The 27,052-nt window shown below is 36.0% G+C and overlaps 2 protein-coding genes and 1 pseudogene across 3 annotated transcripts; 2 read left to right on the top strand and 1 right to left on the bottom strand.

Annotated features, from left to right (window-relative positions):
* Positions 1–1,979: 1,979 nt before the first annotated feature.
* Positions 1,980–2,921, top strand: LOC308351190 (olfactory receptor 4P4-like; the record flags this gene model as incomplete). Its single annotated transcript, XM_080816653.1, has 1 exon — positions 1,980–2,921. Exon 1 carries the CDS (start codon positions 1,986–1,988, stop codon positions 2,919–2,921), a length of 936 nt encoding a protein of 311 aa, XP_080672779.1. The 5' UTR covers positions 1,980–1,985.
* A 4,554-nt stretch (positions 2,922–7,475) lies between these two features.
* LOC308350738 (olfactory receptor 4C11-like) lies at positions 7,476–8,382 on the bottom strand (annotated as a pseudogene). Its single transcript has one exon. The product of its transcript is annotated as an olfactory receptor 4C11-like (transcript).
* A 16,190-nt stretch (positions 8,383–24,572) lies between these two features.
* Positions 24,573–25,502, top strand: LOC308351143 (olfactory receptor 4P4-like; the record flags this gene model as incomplete). Its single annotated transcript, XM_080816614.1, has 1 exon — positions 24,573–25,502. The coding sequence occupies one exon, from the start codon at positions 24,573–24,575 to the stop codon at positions 25,500–25,502; it is 930 nt and encodes a 309-aa protein (XP_080672740.1).
* Positions 25,503–27,052: the final 1,550 nt, after the last annotated feature.

The following is a 27,052-nucleotide window of genomic DNA, read 5'->3' as shown; positions in this document are numbered from 1 at the left end:
ATCTGGATTAGTCAAGTGAATTCTGCCTTTAAATTGTTTGTAGTCTTCTTGAGTAATAATTCTTCTTAAACCAAATTGTTTTAGGTAAATAACTGTACCTGAAAAATTATCATTTCCCACCTCATTAACAAAGAATAAACATCACTTGCAATGAGTAGAAAATAGGTCAATGAATTCTACCTCCCTAAAACTTTTCAACTAAAGAGAGGTTAAAGTTAAATGCTGAATACTCTTTAATTCAGTATTATTTTCAAAAAGTAAAAATTACTCCTTTGTGAAATTAGAATTTAGAATAATAAGTTAAAGCAGAATTGCTCTCCTACTTTATGGACCATTTCCTGAATGCCTCTCTGTTAACTCTCTATATACATGATATATAAGGTAATGTTATATCATATTATATCATATATAGATAGTATATATAAAATATATTGAGATATAGTACATATATGTGTATAGATGTATTATCTATATATATAGTCTCTAGGACTATACAACACATAAATATTAATTTTGAGATTCTCTACTGTTGATGATTTCTATATAACTTTGCTACAAATGCATTCTGAGTTTTTTTAAAAAATAGACATCTGGGGGCCTAGATATGACTGTCCCAGCAGATCCAGAGAAATATAGGAAGTGCACTAGCTGTTCAAACCCACTGGGGACAGAAAATTCCTCATCATTGAGGAAAGTAACTACTCCAAGTGCATCCTCTCTATTCTTAACTTATTTTGTATCAATTAAATACTGTCTTAAAATTACACATCAGATACAAAAGATGCAAATACATGAATGTTGCATTTATTTCGTTTCAATAAATATCGCTGAGTGCAACCTGACCACTAAGTTTGACTAATGTTACCTTGTGTATCATCCCCTTTTTTGACACTAGTTCCATAGATTTATACAAACTCAGGAAATTTTTGACAACAGCATGACATAGGCATTATTGAAACATACTTGAGCAACTTAATGGTTTCATCTATCCTTTAATGATTGTCATCGTGACCATCAGTCACAGTATTTACACTTTTAAAATTCTCGGGGCACCTGGGTGGCTCAGTGGGTTAAAAGCCACTGCCTTCAGCTCAGGTCATGATCCCAGGGTCCTGGGATCGAGCCCCGCATCGGGCTCTCTGCTCAGCGGGGAGCCTGCCCCCCCCCCCCGCCCCACAATCTCTGTCTGCCTCTCTGCCTACTTGTGATCTCTGTCTGTCAAATTAAAAAGAAAAAAAAATCTAAAATTCTCTTTAACACATGAAACGTAACTAGGAAAAATGAATGAAATTGCTAATTTATTTCCACAATTTCTGTCATGAATAGACATTATCTATTTGCTGCATAGTTTCCCCCCCACTCTTCGCTCTATAAAATAACAGTGATTCCATTGGTTTAGCATGACCCATTGGCAATATTTGGTCACATAGCAAAAAAAAAAAGAGTGTGCTTTATACAAATTAATCTTTAGCAGTTCAGACTGGCATGTTTGCATTTCCTGAGGTATCAGTGACAGATAATTCATGGAATTTGACCAGAAAAGAGTGAAAATAGGAAAGTTGACCTCATGTATTAGCCACACACATTTAAGATATATACGACAAAGTATTTTTTGACCTGGCAGAATTTTTATAAACCTTCTTTCTTATCTAAATAATATAATTAATAATAATGAATCGTCTTTAATTTTCAAGATATCATTTAAATATTTAAAAATCATTATCAGTAAAACTGAGTAACATACATAATCATACCCATTATAAAATTATTACACAATACTTCTATAGAATCAAACACAATAAAACAGGAGAAAGCAGCTTAGTTTAAGAAATAAAAAACAATTAATATTAATATAATATTCATGTCAATCTACTCTTAGTAAACTTTATATCATTGTGTTCATACTATTAAGTTTTCACCAAATTTCTGTTTATTTCCTTCAGATACATACTCATTTGTGTGGAACATATAGCAAACTCAAGTATATGGAGAAGCCGAGAAACATCTCAGAATTCATACTTCTAGGGCTTTCATATGACCAGAACATAGAAATATTTTGCTTTGTGCTCTTCTTATTCAGTTATATTGCCCTGCTGGCAGGAAACCTTCTGATCCTTGTCTCCATTCAATGCAGTCCTCTTTTTCACCAACCCATGTACTACTTCCTCAGCCACTTATCTTCTATGGACATCTGCTACACCTCTAGCATTACACCCAAATTAATTAGTGACCTACTAGGAGGGACAAAATCCATCTCCTATGGTAGTTGCATGTTACAACTATTTGCCGTGCACTTCTTTGGAGGTGTTGAGATCTTCATTCTTACCGCCATGGCCTTTGATCGCTATGCTGCCATCTGCAAACCTCTCCACTACCTGCTTATCATGAACAGGACAAGGTGCCACCTCCTAGTCTTGGCTGCTTGGGCTGGTGGGGCTCTCCATTCTTTTCCTCAATTATTGATGGCAATCCAATTGCCGTTTTGTGGTCCTAATGAAATCGATCACTATTTTTGTGATATCTTCCCTCTGCTGAAAGTTGCCTGCACTGATACCTACATCACTGGGATCCTTGTGGTTGCCAATTCAGGTATAGTCGCCTTAGTTACCTTTGTTGTCTTGTTTGTTTCTTATGTCATTATTTTGTTTAGTCTAAGACACCACTCAGCTGAGGGAAGACGCAAAGCCCTCTCCACATGTGGGTCTCATATCACTGTGGTCAGCTTATTTTTTGGGCCCTCAATCTTTGTCTACCTTCGACCTCCAGCCAGTTTCCCTGAGGACAAAGTATTTGCTCTATTTTATACCATCGTTGCTCCTATGTTCAATCCCTTAATCTATACTCTGAGAAATACAGAGATGAAAAATGCCATGAGGAAAGTTTTGTGTCAAACATTATTTTCAAAGGAAGTACACAATTAATTCAAGCAAACTAAGCAAATTTACAAAAAAAGGGGGGGACTTGATGTGGCTAAATGAGCTAAGAAATATTTCATAGTCTTTATATTCCATGGCTATCATGAATAGAATGCATGAAAGGAAGTGGAATTATAAAGAAATTTAAAGGGATAGGTAAATGAATCCTAATTCCCACATACCAGGATTAGTTGAAAACTTAATTTTATGGAGTATTAAGGAGGTGTGATTAGCATCACCTGTAGAAAAAACTGCCAAATCAAATAAAGCGACACTATTTGGTTAGTGAATCATAAAGACAAAACAATTTTAATGATAGTTCTATTAAAAATCCTGGTCTTATATGCCAGTTCTCATAGTGATACACATTCTTCACTAGTGATGAAGTTGAAATCTAAAATTAAAATAATGACTTTAAATCATCACAAGTATCTTTATGACAGCACATTCATTTCTACTTCCTCTGTGGGCATTCAGAAATCAGCTGTACAATGAAGAAATCATATAAGAGAACCTGTTTTAGATCAGCTCCTGGTCATCAGTTCTCCTGAATTCATATTAAAAATAATAGTAATACCTAGTTAAGACAGAGCAAGCGTCAATAATTCAGGATGCTAAAAACATAATTACTTGTTTTTCCACCATTGACCAGAATATAAAACATTTCTGATAAAACCTAAGGGATTGAAAAATCAATGTAATTGTTGACAATCCCTACCTGCCTCCAGTTAGTAAGTGGAAAGTTAATGGATTCAGAATTGCAGACTTTCTCTGCTATGGAGTGGGGGAAGCCTAGCAAAGACAGATTAAGATATGGTCAACCAACAAAGGAAAATTAAAGTACATTTTGGAAGCACATTTTGGCTGCATATATAGATGTTTATAACTGCTTTATTTATAATTGTCAAACCTCAGAAGCAACCAAGACCTCCCTCCACTGGTGAATAGATAAGTAAATTGTGATTTCTCTGGACAATGGAATATTATTCAGCGCTTAAAAAATGAGCTATCAAGCCACAAGATGATATCCGGGAAACTTAAGTGTGTATCACTAAGTGAAAGAAGCTAATCTGAAAAGGCTACCTATTATGTGATTTCAATTATATGAATTCTGGGAAAGGCAAAACAATGGAGACATCAACACCATCAGTGTTTGCCAAGTATCAGTGTGGAGGGTAGAATGAATAGAGCTCAGAGGATTTTTAGAGCAGGAATCACATCTCTATGTTAGTACAGTTGTGGATACATGTCCTTATGCATATCGAAACCTATAAAATGTACTACATCAAGTGTGAACCTAATGAAAAGAATATTTGGGGAGATAATGACTTGTGAGAGTAGCTTCCTTTGATGGTAACAGATGTATCACTCAGGTGGGAGAGGCTGTCTGTGTGTGGGGCAGGGGTATTATGGTAAATCTTTGTACTTTCTGCTCAGTTTTGCTGTGAACCTAAAGCTGATTTAAAAAATAAAGTTTATTAATTAAAAATATACACTATGGCATGACACATATACCAAAACTTGTAAGTGGAATGAACAAGAGACATCTGAAAAAGATTTTTTACAGAAAAAAAAAAAAGTAAGAAAGACCTTTTTTACTAGCTTGTTATTCTATTTAAATAAAGGTTGCTTAAGAAATGGCAAATGCCATTATAGAGAAGATCTTAGATATCAGGATTTTATTAAAAGGGAGATGGTAAAAACATGGAAAGTGTTTTAGAATATGTAAGTAAAATGTAAGAGCTACAATCATTCTGGAGGCTGGAAACAAACAGGTATAAAGAGCAGGGGAAAAAAGAAGAAGAAGAAGAAGAAGAAGAAGCTGAAATTAACCCGAGCTATTACAGGAAGGGAGGAAGTGGACAGCTTGTATCAGCAGTTATACACAGAGAAACAAAACTGCTGTCAGATTAAACCTTTTCTCCTAGGCATGTTCAATACTCTTTCATTACTTAGCTAGACCTAAGAAAGCTGTTTCTGAACATGAAATAGAAGTTCAGATATTTAAATAACAAATTCATTTTAAAGTTCTCTTCTTATAGTGTTATTATTTGTTTTCATTATCATGCTTTCTTAATAGTGTGAATTTCTCTTTTAGAACATTATTAGCACTCAAAATTATCATTTGCACACAATATTAGCAAATGGCTAAGAACATTTTCTGCTACAAATCTAGACACACGTTCCAAATTAACCAGATATAAGCATTCTATAAAATTAACAACTTTCACGAAAAAGACTTCAGACTTCTTACTGTGGCTTTCACGTTTAATAAATTGAGAACATAAAATTCATTTTAATTGAGATATAAGTGATGAATAACATTATATTAGTTTCTTCTAAACAACATAATGATTTGATACGAGTATATATTGAAAAATAGTCTCTGCAATAAATCTAGCTAACATCCGTCACCACACATACTTACAAATTACTTTCTTGTGACAAGAACTTCTTAGATGCCACTCATTTTTATTACACAAAATCCTGCCTGAGGTATTGAAGATTTAAATTATAGAATTACTCCATATCAGATTCTAGACCTTTTAATGGGAAAACCCAAGCATATATTGCTATTAGTTGAGACTTATATGCCCTTCTGCATTTATAGATGTGAAAATGTTGACAAAGTTTACATGTTATAAGAAAGAAACAGAAACTAAGGGAAAAAATAAAAAGCATATAAACGTAAAGTATTAAAGACTATCCGGTGAAATGTAGTTAATGCCTTTTGCTGCAAATTCTTCATGAGGTATAACAGCATTCAAATTCATACTTGCAATGTTAGAGTATCTCAATTTTTAAAAAGTAACCACAGATAATATAATATTTTATATTCACTAGTGAGATTAGCATAGCATACAAGCATAAACTTTAAAGGATTTTGGAGCAGCAATATGGGTGGCCCATATAACAAATTTGTTTAAAAATTCAAATAAAATAGTTTTAAGCACTGTAGTGACAGAATGGCACATTGTCACTAATATGTTTTTTAAATAGATTTTATTTCTTAAAGAAGATTTAGGTTTGCAGGAACATTACATCAGAAGTACAGTGATTTTCCATATACATTCTATGCTCCTCACAATTTCTGTTCTCTGACACCTTGCACTGGGGTCATATATTTCTCACCACTACTGAACCAATATGGGTACAGTATTCTTAAGGTCCATAGCTTACATTAGGATTTGCTCTTGGTGTTATCAAGTTTTATGGATTTTGACATATGTATTATGTCATGTATCCACCATTACAGTATCATACAGAATAGTTTCCGTTCCCTAAAATATCCCATGTTCCGCCTATTTACTCCTTCTCCTTTATCCTTGAATTTCTGTCAACCAGTGATTTTTGTTTTTTTTTTACTGTGACCTGTTTTTCTTTATCAGAAAAAGGAATTCATAATTTGTGTTTGTGATGTAAATATTTCTGTTTCAAAGACTAAATATCATCTTTGGGACTACCTTATTGTCTTAGTAATTAATATTCTAATATTCACTATTATCTACTGCTTACCCACTCTACTTCTGCCACATAAATATATCATCCTTAATTTAGGTCATCAAGCTATAATTATAATAATTAATATTATAGGCAAATTACTATAATTGGTATGATTCAAAAGAAACCTAGCACCCCCAGAATTAGAAGGGCCCAGTATAGGAGCATAATGTAGATTTTACCAAAAGAATACTACTAGGCATATAAACCCAACCACTAAGGCCTTCTTAATATCAAAGAACTACCTCAGAAACATGAATTTTCTCACCAAGTTCAGTTACTGTTCTAGAAGAATGTAGGTAAAGATCATAAGATTTCAAAATATAAGGGTGCCTGGGTGGCTCAGTCAGATGGGTATCTGACACTCTATTTCAGCTCAGATCATGATCTCAGTGACAAGGGATCCCCATCTCAGGCTCCATGATCAATGCAAGTCTGCTTGAGAGTCTCCCTCTGTCCCACTCCTGCTCATGAGATTGCTGTCTATCTCACTCTCTCTCTTTCTCTTTCTAAAATTAAAAAAAAAAAAAAACTTTAAAAGAAGGGATTTCAGAATATAACCCCAAGAATTAGAATGGAGATTATTAAATTACACAGTGTCCTTCACAACATGAAACTCCTATAATTATTTGAATCTGATACGTTCTACCAAGTCAGGAAGAACAACTACGTTGAAGCTTCATGGTCAGCTGTGATGACACGGAAGTGCCTAATAATGGAAACTGGAAGAGGAAAAGCCTCCAGTCTGTGGATCTAAACATCCAGGGTGGTACAGAGCAGCAGAGAACACCAGGAGTCCACATGAAGATGGACAGGGCAAGCTCCAGATCAAAACCACAAGCGATAGGGCAGGCAAGACAGGCAGAGACAGAATGGTGGAGCACCTCTAAGGCTGTAGACCTTATGTACCTGTTTGTAGCTTATGCTGTCTCTTCCCCTACATAAACCTGACTTAACCCCAACCAGTGTGTGTGTCCATATTGATATTTTCCTGAAGGAAGTAGTGCTCATGTCCAAAGACAGGATTATACTAGCACTACCACGTTAAGATTATATTCTTTATGGAGTTCTAGGTAAATCCAAACTGTGAGGAAAGATTTGAAACTCCCTTTCTTTAGTCATCTGAAGTCCACTTCTTGCTGCATAATTTCCTATGGTGGCTTTCCCTTCTGCATTCCTCAGAGTGTCAATCAGAGGGTTGAGCAAGCTGTTCCCAGTGTATAAAACACAGCTATCATCTTATCCATGGGGAAGGTGGTTGCAGGACGTGTGTATATAAATATACAGGATGACCGCAATGAAGTGGAAGAGGGCTTTTCTCCTCCCTTCAGCACTGTGGTGTTCAGTGAATGCAAGATGATAACATAGGAGCACATCAGCAGGACAAAACTCAGTGAGCGAATGGCCCCAATTTGGACACCAGGAGTAGGTTGATCACATAGGTGTCTGCTCAGGAAAGTTTCACCAAGGACTGCAAAGACACAAAAACTTGGTCATTGGTACCACAGAAGGGTAAACTGAAGGCCAGAAACATCTGAGCTAAAGAATGCACAGAGGACTCCACCCAGGACACAGCCACCAGCACAGAACAGACCTGTCACCTCATGATGGTTGTGTAGTGCTGGGGCTTACAGATGGACACGTAGTGGTCAGCAGCCATGAGGATAAGGATGAAGATTTCCAAGAAGCCAAAGAAATGAAATGAAAAGGTGTGTACCAAGCACTCACTGAAAACAACAGTGGTCTTCTTGAAAAGTGCATCCACAATCATTCAAGGGGCTATGGAAGTACAGAAGTAGATGTCAGATTAGGATAGGTGGAAAAGGAAGAAGCATATTGGACTCCCGAGTGTCCAGCTGTTCTTGACAGTAGTAATAATCAGAAAGTTACTCAACAACATCATCAAATAGAAGTACAAGAAAGTAATAAACACTATTTCCTTCCTAACAGGATCCTGGATCAACCCAAGCAGAAAAATATATTTATATTATTCAGCTGCATGATCATGAATGAGGAGAAGGAAAGGTGTGAAAAGATACATCCACGAAAAAAAAGTAATTAATTTACAGTGTTCTATGCAATGTTATGGAATAATTTAAGCAAATTAATTCATAGTATTAGGTGGCATTGTGGTATATTTTAGCAAAAATAAATAGCTACATTCTGTGTTTTTTTTTTTCATGTCACTGCAATATTGTGTTCTCAATTCTTAATGGCCACTTCATTGAGTGCTGTGAGTCCCACGGTATCTTACTAATGTGATACCTTCCTTCAGCACTCTTCAAATATACCTCTCTCTAGATTGGACATGATTCTGACTAATTTTGCCAATTCAATGATATAAAATTAAGATACATTGCTTTATTCTATTATTTCCCTCATCTTTTTATATTTAATAAATATTGGGGTCCTGTTTTGTATAGTACATCACTCAGCCTATAGGATATATTTGACTGCTCTTGAAGGTTCAGGAATATTAATGCAACATCCCATATTACTCCCAACCCTATAAGGAAAGTCTTTCTTACACATATATATTTATATATCACATATTTGTCACACATATCTTTATGAATGTATGTTATGTGCCAATACATAGTCTTTGGCTTCTCTGCATATTCTCTTAGATACATCAGCTTTAAAGGAGGAACAAGAAATACAGCTTTTCAATAATAATATGCCTCAACCTTCAAGCACATTTGTGATATTTAGGACTTCATAAGTATGAATGAACAGAAATGAATGTTCTTTCATGTTTGATAATATCTCACATATCCCTGTTTCTGGTTTTCTTTCTCTAGCTTGTGAAAAGCAATCCCTAGAGCACTCAGAGCCTCTATAGAAATGGGAGAGATAAACTTCATAGTTCATATTTTCACCAATCAACTTTTTAGCTTTAACATCTTGGATCTTTGGTGACTGCCTATGGGGTGTCCCCTGGAAGTTGGTGTAGGATCAGATCATGGTTGTAGTCCCCTAAACCCCACATTCTTGGAACAGATCAGAGAAGCAGAAATGGGAGGGAGATGTGCATTTTAAAAGAACAGTCTATGACTTCTCCCTTCAGTTCTTTTCAGGTGTAAAAGAGAGGAAAGCAAACCAGAAGAGACCTTTGACTACAGAGAACAAACTGAGGGTTGCAAGCTCTTTCTGTTGGGATTAGGATTCAAAATGCTTCCCCTCCCTGCTGGCCTCCAGAACCCCCCATTTTGCTCTTCTCTCAAGCATGGGATGCAGTCCTAGACTGAGTGGGAATCAGCATCTCTGTCCTCCAATATCCACAGGGTATCATTTTCTGATGACTAGAAATTACTTAGATTGTCTTGATCTGTGTCTCATTGATTAAAAATTAAGTGTTTAGATATATCCTATGATATCATATTTAAGTTGTTTACCAACCTACTTATTTAACAGCATAAGTTAATTTGTTTTGGGTAAATAAATCTATTTATAAAATAAAAAAAGAAAGAATCCACATTAAATGTAATAAGATAAGAAGAATGATCAATGATCCCAAAATTTATTGACCTCCGCTTAACTACTGTTCACTGTTGAACACTAGGAGCCTGATAATAATTTTTGCTTTGTTAACAATAAGGGGTAGGAGGCCTTATAGTAATTATAGTAATTCAAGTCATAGTATGAACAAGTTGAGTTTCTTTTTTCCTTGATGAAATTAGAATTTTATAATAATTTAGAGTAGAATTCTCAGAACACAGACCATTATTAAATGCTATACAAATGACCTATTCACTAACTAAAATGTGTTGAAGGCATAAGTTTTGAAATTGTGAATCCTGGGATTTAGTAGCTTCTAATAAACTTTGCTTTAAAAGCCTTCTGCTTTTTAAAGTCATCTATACCTCATTTTAGCTAGGCTTGGAAATGTTTGCATTCACATTGGGCATCAATTTGTCCACTGGATAAAACAGTTCCCAGAATGCATTCTCTCTATTTTATACTCTATTCCCTAAAGTATTAAGATGGTACAAAACACGCAAATTTGTGACGTTTTTGTACATTCATCAATGTAACAAATAGTCACTGAGTGCTGACAACAAAATTCTTTTAAAACCACATTCTGTATCATCTTCTTTTATTGACTTTCATTGTCTAGATTGTATATAAAACCCATGAAATTTTTAGGAAAAGCCATAAAATACAATCAACTCAGATATGCTTTGGCAATTCCATTTTTTGACCCTAAACCATAGTTTCAAATGTGCAAAAGATCTTGCTTTTTCTGAAACTTTAATAAATTAAACTTTTATTACCTAAATAATATAACTAGCAGTTATATTTGGTTGCTTTAAGGTAATCTAACACTTCAAATAATCATTTGTCTTATTAACAGTAAAGTTGAAAAATTATATTATTATACCCATTTCACATTAAATTTCACAACTGATTTGTAAAATGCACTACATAATACAAAAGGAAAGTTAATTCTAAATAACAAGAATAATTTATGTGAATATTCCATAATGCCCAACCTTCTTTGGCAAATTTTATATTATTATCATGTTGATAATTTTTTACACAAAGTAATGTTTTCATTCTTTCCAGATATTTGCAAACTAAAATGTGTGGAGAAACAGAGGAATGTCTCAGAATTCATCCCTTTGGGATTTTCTTACAATTATAACATAATATTTTCTCATGTTCTCTTCTTACTCTGTTATGTTCCTACCTCATTGGTAGGAAAACTTGTATCTATTTACTGCAGCCCTCTTTTTCTCCAACCAATGTACTATTTCTTCAGTCAGTTATCCTTTATGGACAACTGCTACACCTCTTGCATGACACCCAAACTGACTGGTGACCTGCTAGAGGGAAGAAAATCCGTCTTCTATCATAATTGCATGTGATAACTCTTTACCATGTACTTCTCTAGAAACATTGAGGTCTCTACACTTACCATCATGGCCTTTGATCACTATGTTGCCATCTACAAATTTGACTACATATTTATCATGAACAGGACAAGGTGTAATCTCCTAGTCTTAGCTGCTTGGGCTGGTGCAGCTGTGCACTCCTAAACTCAGTTTCTTATGGCAACCCAGTGGCCCCTCTGTGGTCCTAATGAAATTGATCACTGCTTTTCTTTTTTTTTTTTTTTAGATTTTATTTATTTATTTGACAGCCAGAGATCACAAGTAGGCAGAGAGGCAAGCAGAGGGAGAGGGAGAAGCAGGCTCCCCGCTGAGCAGAGAGCACGATGCGGGGCTCAATTCCAGGACCCTGGGATCATGACCTGAGCCAAAGGCAGAGGCTTTAACCCACTGAGCCACCCATTCACCCCTCAATCATTACTTTTATGAATTTCCCCTTTACTGAAAGTTACCTGTACCGATACCCACTTTGCTGGTGTCCTTATAGTTGCAAATTCAAGATTGGTTAACTTGGTGACATTTGTGGTTGTATTTTTTTCCTATGTCATTATTCACTTCAAGAAACCACCCAGCTGAAGGAAGACCTAAAGCCCTCTCTACTTGTGGGGCTCAGATTACTGTGATAGTCTTGTTTTTTAGGTCTTCAGTATTTGCCTACCTTTGACCTCTGACCACTTTTCCTGAGGATAAAGTATTTGCTCTATTTTTACACCACCGTTTCTCCTATGTTCAATCCCTTTGTCTATCCTCTGAGAAATTCAGACATGAAAAATCCTATTATAAAAATCTGGTGCCAAATATCATACCTAAACATCTGTATTTAAAAAGGAGGAACAGCTACATGTGGATGAGGGAGACAGGAAAATATCTCATAGACTAATTGTTCCATTGGTATCATTTATGGATGCCAGAAATAGGATTTATGGATTATAAGTACCTGCTGGTCAAAGACACATTCTACCTTACAAAAATGAGTTTGGAAATGTAGTTAATTGTGTGGGATTTTGAGATGATGTGAGCAGAGTTACATGCATAATAAAAAAAAAAGCACTTCTGTATGATATAAATTGAAATATTGACTAACTACAATTTAAATAAAAGCTTGAAATAAAAAAATGAAAAAAAGAAAATTTTGAATAGTTTTAGTTATACAGAAATTCTATAAGGGTACTACAGTTCCTGTTTTCCCCACTATTAATATCTTATATTGCAATTATGCATTTTTCAATATTCAGAAACCAACATTGATTCATTACTATTAACTAAACCCTAGACTTTATTTTGATTTCATCAGTTTCCCCCCCAACTTTTACTGAGACAGAACTGACCTACAACATTGTAGCAACTTAAAGTACAAAATGCAATTACTTGGTCCACGTATACATTGTGAAATGATTACTACAGGGTCACCTGTGTGGCTCAGTAGGTTAAGCATCTCCCTAAAGCTTAGGTCCTGATCCCACAAGTCCCACATTGGGGTGGGGAAAGGGAGGGTCCTTGTTCAGCTCAGGGAGTCTGCTTCTTCTTCTCCCTTTGTCCTCCAGCCTCTGCTCATGCTCTGCCTCTTGCTTTTACTTTCTCTCAAATAAATCAATAAAATCTTTGAAAAAAAAAGAAATGTTTACTATAATAAAGTCAGGTGATCCATCCGTCAACCTCACATTACCTTTTTTTTGGGAGGGGGGGAGTGAAACATCTAAGATCTACTTCCTTAGCAACTTTCAATATGTAATACCACATTGTTAACTATACCCACCATGCTGTACATTAGCTCCTCAGAATCTATTCATCTAATACCTAGATGTTTGTTCTCTCTGACAAATAAAATCTTTAAAAAAATTTTAAAAAATTTTAAAATGGACACATAGGTGGCTCAGTTAGTTATACCCCTTGACCAATACCTCTCTCCATATTCCTACCACCACCATTCTCATCTATGGTTCCGTAGGTTCAGCTTTTTAAATTTTTTTATGTTTCTAAAGATTTTATTTATTTATTTGACAGACAGCGATCACAAGTAGGCAGAGAGGCAGGCGGAGAGAGAGGAGGAAGCAGGCTCCCTGCCGGACAGAGAGCCTGATGTGAGGCTCGATCCCAGGACCCTGGGATCATGTCCTGAGCCGAAGGCAGAGGCTTTAACCCACTGGTCACCCAGGCACCCTGGTTCAGCTTTTTTAAATTCCACATATGAGTGTGGTCATACAATATTTGTCTTTCTCTGTCTGACTTATTTCACTTAGCATAATGTCCTCGAGATCTATCCATGTTGTCACAAATGGCAAGAATTCCCTCTTTTTTAAAATAGCTATAGTTAGGTAGATGATAATAGATAGATACATAGATGATAATTAGATAGATAGATGATAGATGAAAACATTTATGGAATATTCACCAATGTAGTCTATATTCTGAGTGATAAAGCAAACTTAACAAATCTAAAATAATAGAAATCACTCAATGCACTTTCTTAGTCCATCATAAGATTAAACTAGAATTAAACTACAGAAAAGAAATCTGGAAAAGTTTGTACTTAGAAATTAAACAATACAGTTATAAATAATCCATGGGTTGATGTGGAATTCTCTAAGGAAATTTTAAGAATTATTTAGAGCTAAATGAAAATACATCTTATTAAAATGAGGGGGGCAGTTAAAGCAGTGCATTAAAGAAATTTAAAATACTGACTGTCTGCATTTTAAACAAATTTAAAATCAATAACCTAAGTTTCCATTCTAGAAAATTAGAAGAACAAATAAAATCCAAACCTAGCTAGAGGAAGAAAATAATAAATATTAATCAGGAAAAAAAATTACATTGTAAACACAAAAGAAGTACAGAAAATCAATGAAATTAAAAGCTGTTTTTTTTTGTTAAAGAATAATAAAATTTATAAACCCTTGTCCAAGCTAACCAAGAAAAAGGAAAAAAGACACATTGTCAGGATTAAGGCTGAGGGAAGAGACATTATCCTTCATTCTATAGACATTAAAAGGATAATAGGAAGATAGTATGAATAATGTTATGCCTTAAATTTGTCAGCATAGTTGAAAAGATAAATTCCTTGAAAGACACACCCTGCAAAAACTCACCAAAAAAGAAAAATATAATCTGAATAGGTTTATATCTATTAATGAAATTGAATTAAACCATCCACAAAAAGATAGTTCTGGCCCAGATGGCTTCAGTACTGAATTCTAGCAAACATAAAAGGAACCAATAGTACCAGTTCTACACATTCTCTTCAAGTGAAAAAGGAACATTTCCCAACTCATTTTATGAGGTCATATTACCCCAATACCAAAGCCAGGTAAAAATACATCAAAAAATGAACACTAAAGACCATTATTCTCATGAATGTGGACACAAAAATTGTAATGAACCACCAAGGCACCTCCACTAAAAAAAAAAAAAAAAAAAAAAAAAAAAAAAAAAAAAAAAAGAGAGAGAGAAAGAAAAAGAAAATGAAAGTGAAAGTGAAAAAAAAAAAAAACCGATGCATCACAACCAAGTGGGGGTTTGGTCATCTTATTTCCTAACTCCTTCTTTTTAGCTTAACCCATTAAAACGATAACATCTACTTCTCGTTTATTAATACAAGACTTCTGTCTGTATGTATTTAACCCTCTTTTCTCCATAAATGAGAACAGCACACGTGCTCATGCATGCTCCTGATGAGGTACTTCCTTCCCTGGGGAGCTTTCTTTTATTCTTGGTACCTCTGGGTGCCTCTCTGCTGACAAGTCATCTCAATCTGTCGTGTATCGCGGTTTTGTGGTGTAGTGATAGCTTTGGTTTCTTTTGTTTTGTTTTGTTTTTATTTTGCTGGGATTATGGAGGGCAGGGCCTTTCTTTATTGTCTTGGTGGTCTCGGTAGCTCTTAACACAGCACCTTGCACTTAGTAGGACTGCAGTCAATGGCTGTGACACTGAACTGGCCCCCCTCTGAGTTTGCTCAGCTTTTCATTTCTAGCTACTGGTCTTACCACTACAAAATGCCTTGGCTACAATTATGTTTTCTGATTAAAAAATTTTAACCTCTCAAGATTTTTATTGTATCTGTTTTCCTGCTTGGTTTATCTTGGTTTACCTCAGAACTCCTCAGTTTTTTTTTTTTGTTTTGTTTTCCTCAAATGTACCTGTTCTATTTCAGCCACTCATTATTTGTCACTTATCTTTTCTCCTCTCTGGGTTTCATTCCCCTTTTGAGAATGCATGTTCTCCAGAGTCAGCTTTGATCTAATCCCTCTAACCCCAGGTTATATATTCTTCTTTCTTCCTAAGTGTCGACACCTTCTTTTCTTGCCCTGCCTGCTTGCTGACTTAGGGAAGACACTATGCTTCAATTTTTTGCTGAATAATAATGATGAAAGTTTGAACAGTTCTTTTTTATCATTTCTTCTAATAGAAATAGTTTAGCAGATGTTTGCACATCCGTTCAAGCTTGGGCATAAGTAAGTTCATCTCAGATTGTGAAAAACATCTTACTAAAATCAGAAAATAAAAAATGTTAAAAATGTAAGTTTCGGGGGTCATTGATTTCCATTAAACTTCCATGGAGCCCTAGGAACAAGCCAAAGATACCTTCAGTGAATTATATGAAACACCATCTTCGGTGTTGTTACATGTGATAGGGAAAAAGGATGAAGCACTAATTATTTCTCCTTATGCGCAAGTTTGTCTAAATTGAAATGTGCTTAATCTTGGGGAAATTAATTGAGTACAGCAGAGGAAGATTTTTGTGTAGATTCCTCTCCTAATTACTGTGGAGCCAACCAGAGCCTTCATTAAATAACTGTCATTAGATGTACTTTGAAAAATAGCATTGCACTGTGGGGGGCTTACTTTGATATTGGTTTGTATATCGCGTGAAAAGATAAATTAAGGAAAGAAAAAACTAATCAATGAGAGAAACAGATGCCTAAGACATGGCAAACAGAGATTAGTTCTTCTCCTCACGGTTGACATTTCTCCACATGACATTCCTCGAGCAAATATGTGTTATGTGTCTAATACCAAACACAGACATTGGTGCCATGACATTCGGTCTCCTGAAAAATGGCCACTGTAGCAGAGGAGAGACAGAGATGCACAAAATCAAATGGAAGTTTCAAAAGGTGGTATAAGAATATCTCCGATAATTAAGAGAAAATGTTATTTTTGGCCAAGAAGTATGAGAAGTCCTCATGCAGGAGGTGTGTTTGAGATCAGTTTTCAAAAGGGATAGATGTTAAATAGGAGAGCATGCCTGCTGGAGGGAAACCACAAATAAGAATAATAATAATAAGGCTCGAATGGGAAAACAATGAGAAGTCAGTTTCGTTGGAGTCTAAGGAACAGTGCTGGGGAGAAAAAAAAAAAAAAAAAAAAGCTGAAAATCCAGACATGACCAAACAGAAGTTTACATAACATTGGGGTTAAAAACAATAATAACAGAATAATCATTTCCTCCCAGGGTCTTTGCAAGCATTGGGAATAATGAAGGAAAACCTTTGTGCACTCTCTGGTACTGAGTATGTAGGCAATACTGTTACTATGACTGGTTTTAGGAAGGCAGTGGGAGGCTGCCCACAGCCTGAAGTCCCACAGTCCAGACCGTCAGATGGTTAGAGCATGTGCCTGACGGGATGGGGTCGGGAGGGAATGAAGCAGCTGGGAGATAAGTAGGTAACAGGTATGCTCTGTGTCTGACTTCTAGAATCCATTTCTGAACTTGGCCTCTCTCTAGAGCTGGAACTCAGGTACAGATAATGAGAGAGTTGGTAAGCAGGAAGAAGAAGAAAACTGGCAAAGGACAGAGAAGGCAAAAGACTTCATTCTTCTTGACCTTGGATGAGAAATTCATTTTTATTTTTTTCTGAACTATCCATTTACATCACATTTGCACATTCCATTTCAGAATCTGGAAATGTCCTGCACAGTGTCAGGGTAGGGGTGATGACTCAGGGCTGATGAAATTAAATATATATCTGGTTCACATCCTTGAGACATGAGGAGAATGGCAGGTTCCTGATGACTCCTTTTCTCCCTGGAAGTGGCTGCCTCCACATTTGTGGGCTCTCATTTGTGCAAACTCATCAAGCCTCTTTTATGTTCCCATCATTCTCACTCCCATTTTCAGGCCTGAATGCATGAATGATACGGAGTTACCCGCAAGGTAAGCTTGTCTTTCAAGGGAGTAAACAAGTAAAGCCCCTTCCTTGCAAGCGTATTGATTCTATCAAATTTTTCTGTCTGATCCATCTTCCTATAAACCAATTTAAGTGGCTCATCAAAATTTGAGTTGGCTCATCCAACTCAAAAAAATTGAGTTGGATGCTAATACAGACCCAATACTGATTTGATGTAAAGGAGGGTTTCTAAATTGTGCTTACTTCAGCATTTCTGTTATGTTGGGATTCTCACTGGGGATGGACCAGAATTTTACAGTTTCATTAAGAGATCTAGCTGCAGACCTTGTCCACGGTGGAGAGCCAGTGGCTCAGACATGGCCGTGCACTGTGTTGAAGCCAGATGTCCTTTTTAGATTCTCAGCATGACTTAGAGAACACACATAACCTACAATGAATGCTTATTCTTGTTACAGTTACAATTATTCACACCACAGGCAGACTTCACTTGTTTGGCTGCAAAGGTCAGGTTCAGGAGGAAGAAGGCAGATATCTGCTGGGGTTTCTGCCATGACATTGCTTTTGTGTAAACTGATGGAGATTCAGCTGATATACACCTAAAGGAATTCAGTTAAAAAAAATTTGATGTGATAAAAAAAAAATTGCTTATATGTATGAAGTGTTTTGTTACACAACCTTCATGAATTTCTTATCTCTATTTTAAAGGTAAGGAGACTGAATTTGGGAGGTTAGAAATTCAGTCCAGATCTACTCACTGGCATGCAATACAGCTAAGTTTTGAACTCAAATCTCATCACTGGTTTGCCAGAGCTCTTAAGTGTGAGGCTGTACTACCTCTCACCACTGAATAATAAAAGAAAGAACAAAGTTTGCTGTGATAGAATGCTTAATGAAGTGTCATATCTTTTGTAAAGAGAGACAATAATATCGGTAGTGCCTGTTATGGGTAGCCTAATAGTGATTGTCAGCTCGCTCTAGTGGTTCATACTGTGTGATGCCCGCGAGTCTTATTTTCTTGTTGCATCCTAATGGTAACTTTAAAAGGTAGATGTAATTATCTCCATCTTACAGAGTTGAAAGCTGCGGTCTGAAGAAGTGAAGTGACTTCCTCAAGATGACCTACAGTTTCTTGCAGAGCTGGGCTTTGAACCCAGATCTACCTGCCTATCTTGCTCATCTCTGCACTTTTCACTGTGACTCACTGTCATGAGGTTACAGGCTAATATAAAAGCAGCACTTGGCATTAAACTTTTTCATTAGAAAATATGAACATAACAAATAATATATTTTGATAACAAGAGGGCTCTATTTATTAAAAAAAAATACTGCAAGAACTGAAAATGAAAAACCATTATTTCCCATGTACACAGACATAAAAATTTTTAACAAAACGAATCAGAGACAGCAATAAAAACCAATACATCACAACAACATGGGGTTCACCTGCAAGGCTTGTTCAACAGTTGAAAAACAATCAATGCAATTCACCATATTAATAGACCAAAGAAAGAGAACTGTGTGATCGTATCAACAGATACAAAAATATTTTCAACAGAATTCAACATCTTTTTATGATCAAAATCCTCAGCAATCTAGGAACAAAACGAATTTCATTAGCCTAATAAAAATATCTATGAACAACCAATAGCTAATACAATACTTAATGGTAAGAGACTAACTTATTCTAGAACAAAGCAAAAATGTCTAAATTTCACCACTAATTATTCAACATTGTTCTGAAAGTCCTAGCTAATGCAATAGACCCTCCCAAAAGTCATACATACTAGAAGAACAAATAAAACTGTCCTTATTTCTATGCAACACAACTGCCTATGATAAAATTCCAAAGAATCTATGAATACCTCTTGAGACTAGTGAGTTTAGCAAGTTCAGAGGATACATTGTCCACATGCATAATCGATTGCCAGCAGCCGAAAAATGAAATATAAAATTAAAAAAATAAATCCTCTTTCCATATAAACTTAATGAAATATGTGCAAGATCTACATTCAGAAAGTGATAAAACAATAATGAAATAAATCAAAGAAGAGCTGAACAAATGGGGAGTATACATAGCTTGTTAATTAGAAGATTCAATACTGTGAAAATATCAACTTTCCTAAATCCAGCAAGGTTATTTTTTTTTGTTGCTGTTTGTTTGTTTGTTTTAGAATAGCAGCAAGATGATTCTCAAACTCATATGAAAAATCAAACAACTACAATAGCCAGAATAATTTTCTTAAAACCTCGCAATGTTGTAGGACTCATATTACACAAAGTAAACTTAGTATAAAGTTAGAGTAATCAAGATTATATGCTATTACTGGACAGTGGGGTATTGGTAAAAAGCATACACACAGAGGTCCATGGAACAAAAACAAAAAGGTACTTTGGTGGAGAAAAGATGGTGTTTTTAACAAACAGTGCTAGAACAACTGGCTGTCCACATGCAGAAAGTGAACTTAGACCCATGACACAGTTTACACACAATAGCTCAAAATGCACCATAAATATGAAAGCATTGTATGGAACTCAGGAAGATATACGTTGATACTGGAAAGTATATTTTTAACCTTTTCTAAGGGGGAGAGAATCAATGAAGTAGATGAGCTTGTGAGTAGACAAGTAGAGCGGGAAGGGGTGAGACAGTGAAGTCAAAAGTAGGCAAGGAAGGAGAAGAGGAATAGAGGGGGTTCCATGGAGAAAAGTCTGATGTCTGAAAGAGACGTAAAAACACCTACTAAATCAAGATTAAGGGAAACATCTAACAGCAAGAGAAGAGGTTTAAGGGGAGAAAAACAATGGTTTAGTTGGATTATAAAAAACAGATTGATCACAAGGTGATCTCCACAATTCTTTGGTAATTTCTGTTTTAGAAGCAAATCAAACAGCTTGTGCTAATTCTCAAAGGTTATGAGCTTGAGCTATTTTTATGCTTTTTTTTAACCATTGAATAAGGCACCCAAACAAGTATTCATGTACAGAGTAATGAATGATTACAAACCCATTAACTTTTGCTCAAGAAAAAAAAAAAAATAGCATCTTTACCCTTCCAGAGGCTCATGCTCTTTCTCCCCACAAGTGCCACCTCTGTTTCATGGGAATCACTCGTTTGCACTGTCACTTTTCACTGCCCTGGTTTGTTCACCTGTGAAATGAGGCTGGTGATATTATCTATTGCACAGACTTGTTGTATAGAGAAAGAAGCTAAACCCATCAGTGGTTCAGGTCTGACGAAGAGCACATGCTCACTAAATACCTGCTATCGTTGGTGGAGCTCAAGGCAAAGCAGAATCAAGTATGAGTTTTGAATAGAAGTGTAAGAAGAGGAGAGATTATTGAAAGTGATGTAAGACCAGAGCAAATTCACAGAATGTTCAACTCCACCGTTGACAAAGTATTTTAATGAGCCTTTTGTAAACCTAAAAAGACCTGAAAGAAGTCCTTTATGTCTGTAAATTGCCTTGATATTTACCTTAATGGAAATTAATTTACCTTAGATGGAAATTTACCTTAATAGAAATACACCTTTAGGGGCACCTGGGTGGCTCAGCAGGAAAGCCTCTGCCTTCGGCTCAGGTCATGATCCCAGGGTCCTGGGATCGAGCCCCACATTGGGCTCTCTGCTCGGCAGGGAGTCTGCTTCTTCCTCTCTCTCTGACTGCCTCTCTGCCTACTTGTGATCTCCGTCTATCAAATAAATAAATAAAATCTTAAAAAAAAAAATTAAAAAAAAAAAAAGAAATACACCTTTAAATTTTTACCTTAAATGCGAAGTAGAAAATATATCTTAAATGAAATACATTAAAGAACACACAGACACAGACACACACACGAACACACATCTTTTTTCCCCCAGATAATAATAAAAAAAAACTCTATGTGGGAATGTATGGATATCATTTCTTAACATAAGGACCAGAACTATGATTCAATCCCCAGATTATAGCAAAGGGAAAAAGAAACTCAAATGGGTATAAACAGCAGGTCTCAGTCACCAAGGACCTTTTAATGAGTGGGATTCTAACAACATGCTGCCGTGACCTTTTGTGTAGGGCATTAGTCATCCAGCTGTAGAGCTGCCCAGGTAACTTAGATCTAAGAGGTTACTAACTGGTGAATTGATTACTTGGGGACAGAAAACAATTAACTCAAACTAAAAAAGCAACACCTTGGGAGGAAACAAGTGTACTTTTAGCATATAAACATTACCTAAAATTTTACTTAGCATTTCAGCCTTGAAACCCTCAAGAATGATGTGGTGGTACAAATACAGAGTATATAAATTATTATTTGACTAATTTTGGAAAATGAAGTCCTCTTCTTGACTTCAAACATTTTTTCTGCAGGTGAACACCTATCATTTATTTGAACTGAAGGTATGACAGGTGACAGTAGTTACAAAAAATGCATGAATATGGTATTATTTTTATGTATACTTTGGAGGAAATTAGAATGTGGAACTCACCAGTAGCACTCACTGAGCTGAGACAAATTTCAAGTCAGAAAACTAATGAAAAAAAAAATTCAAATATTTAAAGAATGCCTGTGATTTCAATGAAGATAGGTCATAAAAAAACAATAAAAGAAGAACACATTCAAAATGAATGCAGAGGGAAAAAAATGTGAGTATTTTTTTTTTACCATTATTTGCACAAATCTGTAATGATAGCTTTTGAAAAAATATTCTTAACTACTATGTTGGGAAAACATTAATTAGCAGCTCATTTTAAAGTAGATTTTACTGTGAATTCTATAGCATAAGACTTCTTGGTTTCAGAGAGGACTAAATTCAGAGATCCTGGTTGTCTACTGAGGGAAGGATCCTATATACTAGAAAAATAAGATCAAAGTCATGTACTAATTTTGCCTGTTTTATTAGACGCCTGCACATAAAAGAAGAACAAATTATTACAACTTTAGGAAGATGGTCAGTAAAACATTGACCAGGAATAAGGTAATTTTAATTCTGCAGAAGACATCATGATGGGATCACTGAAGCTAGAGCCCTCATTCTACAGATAGGACATTTATATGCCAAGAGTATACCAGGTCCCAAATGTAAGGTCTGGCAGTATTAGGGCATGCACTCAGATGGTTTTCTCCTACCTGTTTTTCTCGCTTGGCCAACAGCTGAAGTTGCAGTATCACTACTCATGCTTGTGAGAATAAGAAATACATAGGTTCCTAGAGGAGCACATAAGCTGTATGTTTGTTTTCTTTCTAGAACTGGCTTATTTATTTCAGAACCCTGAACTGATTTGTTTTTTTGTTTTTCATGGAGACTTGAGTCAATCTTACAGTTCTGTGTTTCCTTTTACACATTTTCCCTTTAAGCTTGAGTGACTAAAATTGGGGCAACGATCCATTCAGGAGTGATTCTGGTTTCGTCGGGAAGATTCAGAAATGTGTGCAAATTTCAGAGTTGGGACAGCCAGAGTTCATGTTAAATTTATATTGTTACTTCAATATTTCCCTTTTGAGAGGCTGTATAGTGAAGTATTTAGAAACATAGGCACTGGAGTCAGAAAATTCAGGTTATAAATTCTAGTTTGCTATATACACTAGTCATGTTACTATGCATAAGTTCCTTAACCTCTATAAGCCTAAAGTAATTTCATTTTTCCTTGTGCACATTAATTTTAATATAATAATACTGTCATGTGTGCACTGTTTTGTTTTGTTTTTAAAGGTCTTTCTCACCTATGATCAAAGTTGAGTCTCCGTCTGAATTGTATAGACAGGATATATTTTTCTGGGTTTCAAAGGAATAAGAACTTCTTAAAAGAAATTAACTGATGTGCAAAGGTCATATCTGAAGTTAGTGGGTGTATTAAGACATGTAACCAGGGATTCCTCAAAACTATAATGAATCATCAGATAATACACATGATTTTTTAAAATAATTTTTATTTTTTATTTATTTTTTGAAGGTTATTTATTTATTTGAGAGAGAGAGCATGAGCAGGGGGAGGAGCAGAAGGAGAGGGAGAAGCAGGCTCCCCACTGAGCAAGGAGCTCCATGCGAGGCTAGATCCAAGGACCCTGAGATCATGACCTGAGCTGAAAGCAGACACTTAACCTTCTGAGCCACCCAGGTGCCCTATACGTGATTTTTTACAGACACTAAAATACGTAGTAGTTTGTGGTGATAACCCTATGACTGTCGGGAGGTTGAACCCAGGACTGCCAGGAAGGACATTAGGCATAGCTACAGCCTTCTGCACCAAGACAACTAGAGATTCAAGTAATATTTTTAGCAAACTCCCAATAAATGCATACAGATTGATGAAATGGCTTTGCCTAAGAACATTCCAAGACTTTCTTTACTTATGGACTTAAAATTATGCAAAAAGCCTTTATGCTTGAGTGAGGATAAGGAACATATTTCAGGTATGTTTAATGAATAATTCAAGCCAGTAGTATATTCAGCATTGTATTTAATTCAAATTAAAATAGCCTCTTTAACTTATTGGCTAATATCACTATAATCTGTTAGAGAATTGTCTGAAGTTAGTTCTCAATAATTTGTCCTTAACGAATTCAAGTTCTTAAAATTCCACTATGGAAATGAATATTTTTGTTTTAAAATTCCATCTCTATTACAGTGTGATTATTCATTGTATGGGTGACCATGTTAACTTAGGAATAGAGTTGAAGAGGAAATTTAAATAATTGGAATTGATTGAGAAGTCAGGTATAAGGTCAGGGCTGAATCGTGACCCTGAATCATGAAAATACAGATGTAATGAAGATATCTGGTCAGAATTGATCCAAAATTATAAAAGTATTGGGTGGATCACATTGTTAGGCAACCACTGTTGTGTTTTGAGTAACATTTAAGACTCAACTGGGGATTGATCAAAGGCCTTTGTGTTCACTAAGGCAGACATTGGTCACAATTTGCTGGTAGATTTAATGGGAATCTGTTATATTGTGTTCTCCGACAGTCTTCTTTGGGGTCATTTTAATTGAATATTTGGTTTTTATTTTCTGAGACACTTGGATGAGGCATAGTCAACCTAGTGAATTCCTTGAATAGGATAAGATCATCACTCTACTCAAGAAACCTTTCTAAATATGGCTTCATGAATTCTGTATTTCAGGTGATTATTGTATTCTATCTACAGTGGACCATGGATCAAAGCAATAATGTCACTGTATTTATTCTCATGGGACTTTCCAAAAACAAGAACACTGAAATCTTTTGTTTTGTATTATTTTTATTTTGCTACATTGCTATTCTTGGGGGAAACTTGCTCATCATGATTTCTATCATGTGCAGTCAGCTAATTGAGCAACCCATGTATTTTTTCCTTAATTGCCTCTCACTCTCTGACCTTTGCTACACGTCCACTGTGACACCCAAACTAATGACTGACTTACTGGCAAAAAGGAAGACCATTTCCTACAGCAACTGCATGGCACAACTCTTTACTACACATTTATTTGGAGCCGTGGAGATCTTCATCCTCACAGGGATGGCCTATGACCGCTACGTGGCCATCTGTAAGCCCCTGCACTACACCGTCATCATGAGCAGAGAGAGGTGTCATGCAATCATCACAGCCTGCTGTACTGGGGCCTTAATCCACTCTGCCAGTCAGTTCCTCCTCACCATCTTCCTACCCTTCTGTGGCCCCAATGAGATAGATCACTACTTCTGCGACGTGTATCCTTTACTGAAGCTGGCCTGCACGGACACGGACAGAATTGGTCTCTTGGTCGTTGTTAATTCAGGACTGATTGCTCTGATGACTTTTGTGATTTTGATGGTGTCCTATTTTCTGATATTATACACCCTTAGCGCTTACCCTGCAGAGAGCCGCTCCAAAGCTCTTTCCACCTGCACGTCCCACGTCACAGTCGTGGTTCTGTTCTTTGCACCTGCGCTATTCATTTACATTCGGCCGGCCACAACCTTCCCAGAAGACAAAGTGTTTGCTCTTTTCTACACCATCATTGCCCCCATGTTCAACCCTCTGATCTACACACTGAGAAACACGGAGATGAAGAACGCGTTGAGGAAAGTGTGGTGCCGTCATGTACTCTTGGAAGGAAAGTAGGTTTGCGGAAGCTTTTCTGATTTTCATGCTGTGGTTCCTTGAAACCTACGACTGAATAAAATCAATTCTAATCATCTGGCCTCGCTGCTTGGAGGGATAAGGGGCAAGCAGGAAGCATCACCTCTGTTTTATGCTTCAATCTGACACCTTATCAACAAACTGAGTGTAATTCTTATTCACATGCCTCTCCACCTCTCCACCTGAAGAATTAGGATTATAGGGGCACCTGGGCAACTCACTAGGTTGAGCATCTGACTCTTGATTTCAGCTCAGGTCATGATCTCAGGGTCCTGAGCTCGAGCCCTGTGGGGCTCTGCACTCAGCGGGACTCTGCCTGAGATTCTCTCTCTTCCTCTCTCATTGCCCCTCCCCTGTGTGATCTTACTCTCTCTCTCTATTTCTGTCTCTAAAATAAATAAATTTTAAAAAAAGAATTGTGCTTATATGATATAAAGTAATCAGATGATATCTTATGTACAAAAGATTATATCACCTATTGGCCATTGTATTGGGAAAAGAAAAAAGGATAAAACAGAGCATGCATGTTTTTCGTACTTTAAAATACTAAAGAGCTAAAGAAAATAATACCTTCAGTTTTCAACTGTTTAATCAACCATGAACACAGAAAGTTGCATGTAACATTTATATGCAGTTCATGCATTACCACAGAAGGAACAATAAAATCCTGTAATCAGCAACCAGATTGAGTTAGAAATACCAGTACCTGAAGTCCTCCCTGTTTCTCTTTATAGTCACTAGCCTCCCCTCGCTCTCTTCATCTCTAAATCAATTAGTTTGATGTGCTTTTGTACTTTGTGGAAAAATAAGAATGTAGATCATACCCTTAGTGTCTCTTCATTATGTTTGTGAGATTCATTCCTCATGTTTTGTGCATTTTCTGAGTGTTTTCATAGTATTTCATTGTATGAGTATGTAATAGCTAATTTATCCATTCTCTTGTTCCGTTCTTGAACATTTCTTTTGGTTAATATAGATCTTCTATTGTTGCTTTAGTGAGTTTTATATTGTAATTAAGACCTAATTTTAAGATAGTGGTTACATACCTGTGTTAATATTCTTTCCTAATATATTACTGACATGAAATATATAAAATAAAAAAGTATTATCAATAGGAAAATGCCAGGGTGAGTGCAGTGAATGGTTTAGAAATATGTGAAACTTCTGGCACCTCTAGGATCCATGGTATGTAAGATGTTTATTAATGCAAACGAACCTGTCTGTCATAGATATACAGTTCTTAGAAAGAAGAGAGCTCTTAAGAAGATATAGCTCTTAAGAAGATACAGCACAGGTCACAAAAACTTCCTGGAACAGAGCATTAGGTTATGTTAGCAAGATGAACACTTTGGTGATCACAATTGGGAAATTTTAATACATAGGATATTCACTAGACTATATGACGTTGTTTGTCCTAAAAAGCAAAACAAGGAAAATTATTTATTTAGCTCCTAAAAAGGAAAAAAAAATTTGGTAGGCTTTAAATAAGGGCAGTGGTTTTAGGTGAAGAAGGAATGCTGTATGTACAATGT

This window comes from Martes martes (assembly GCF_963455335.1).
Source record: "Martes martes genome assembly, chromosome: 10".
NCBI lineage: Eukaryota > Metazoa > Chordata > Mammalia > Carnivora > Mustelidae > Martes > Martes martes.
This window is presented reverse-complemented; position numbering and strand designations above follow the sequence as displayed.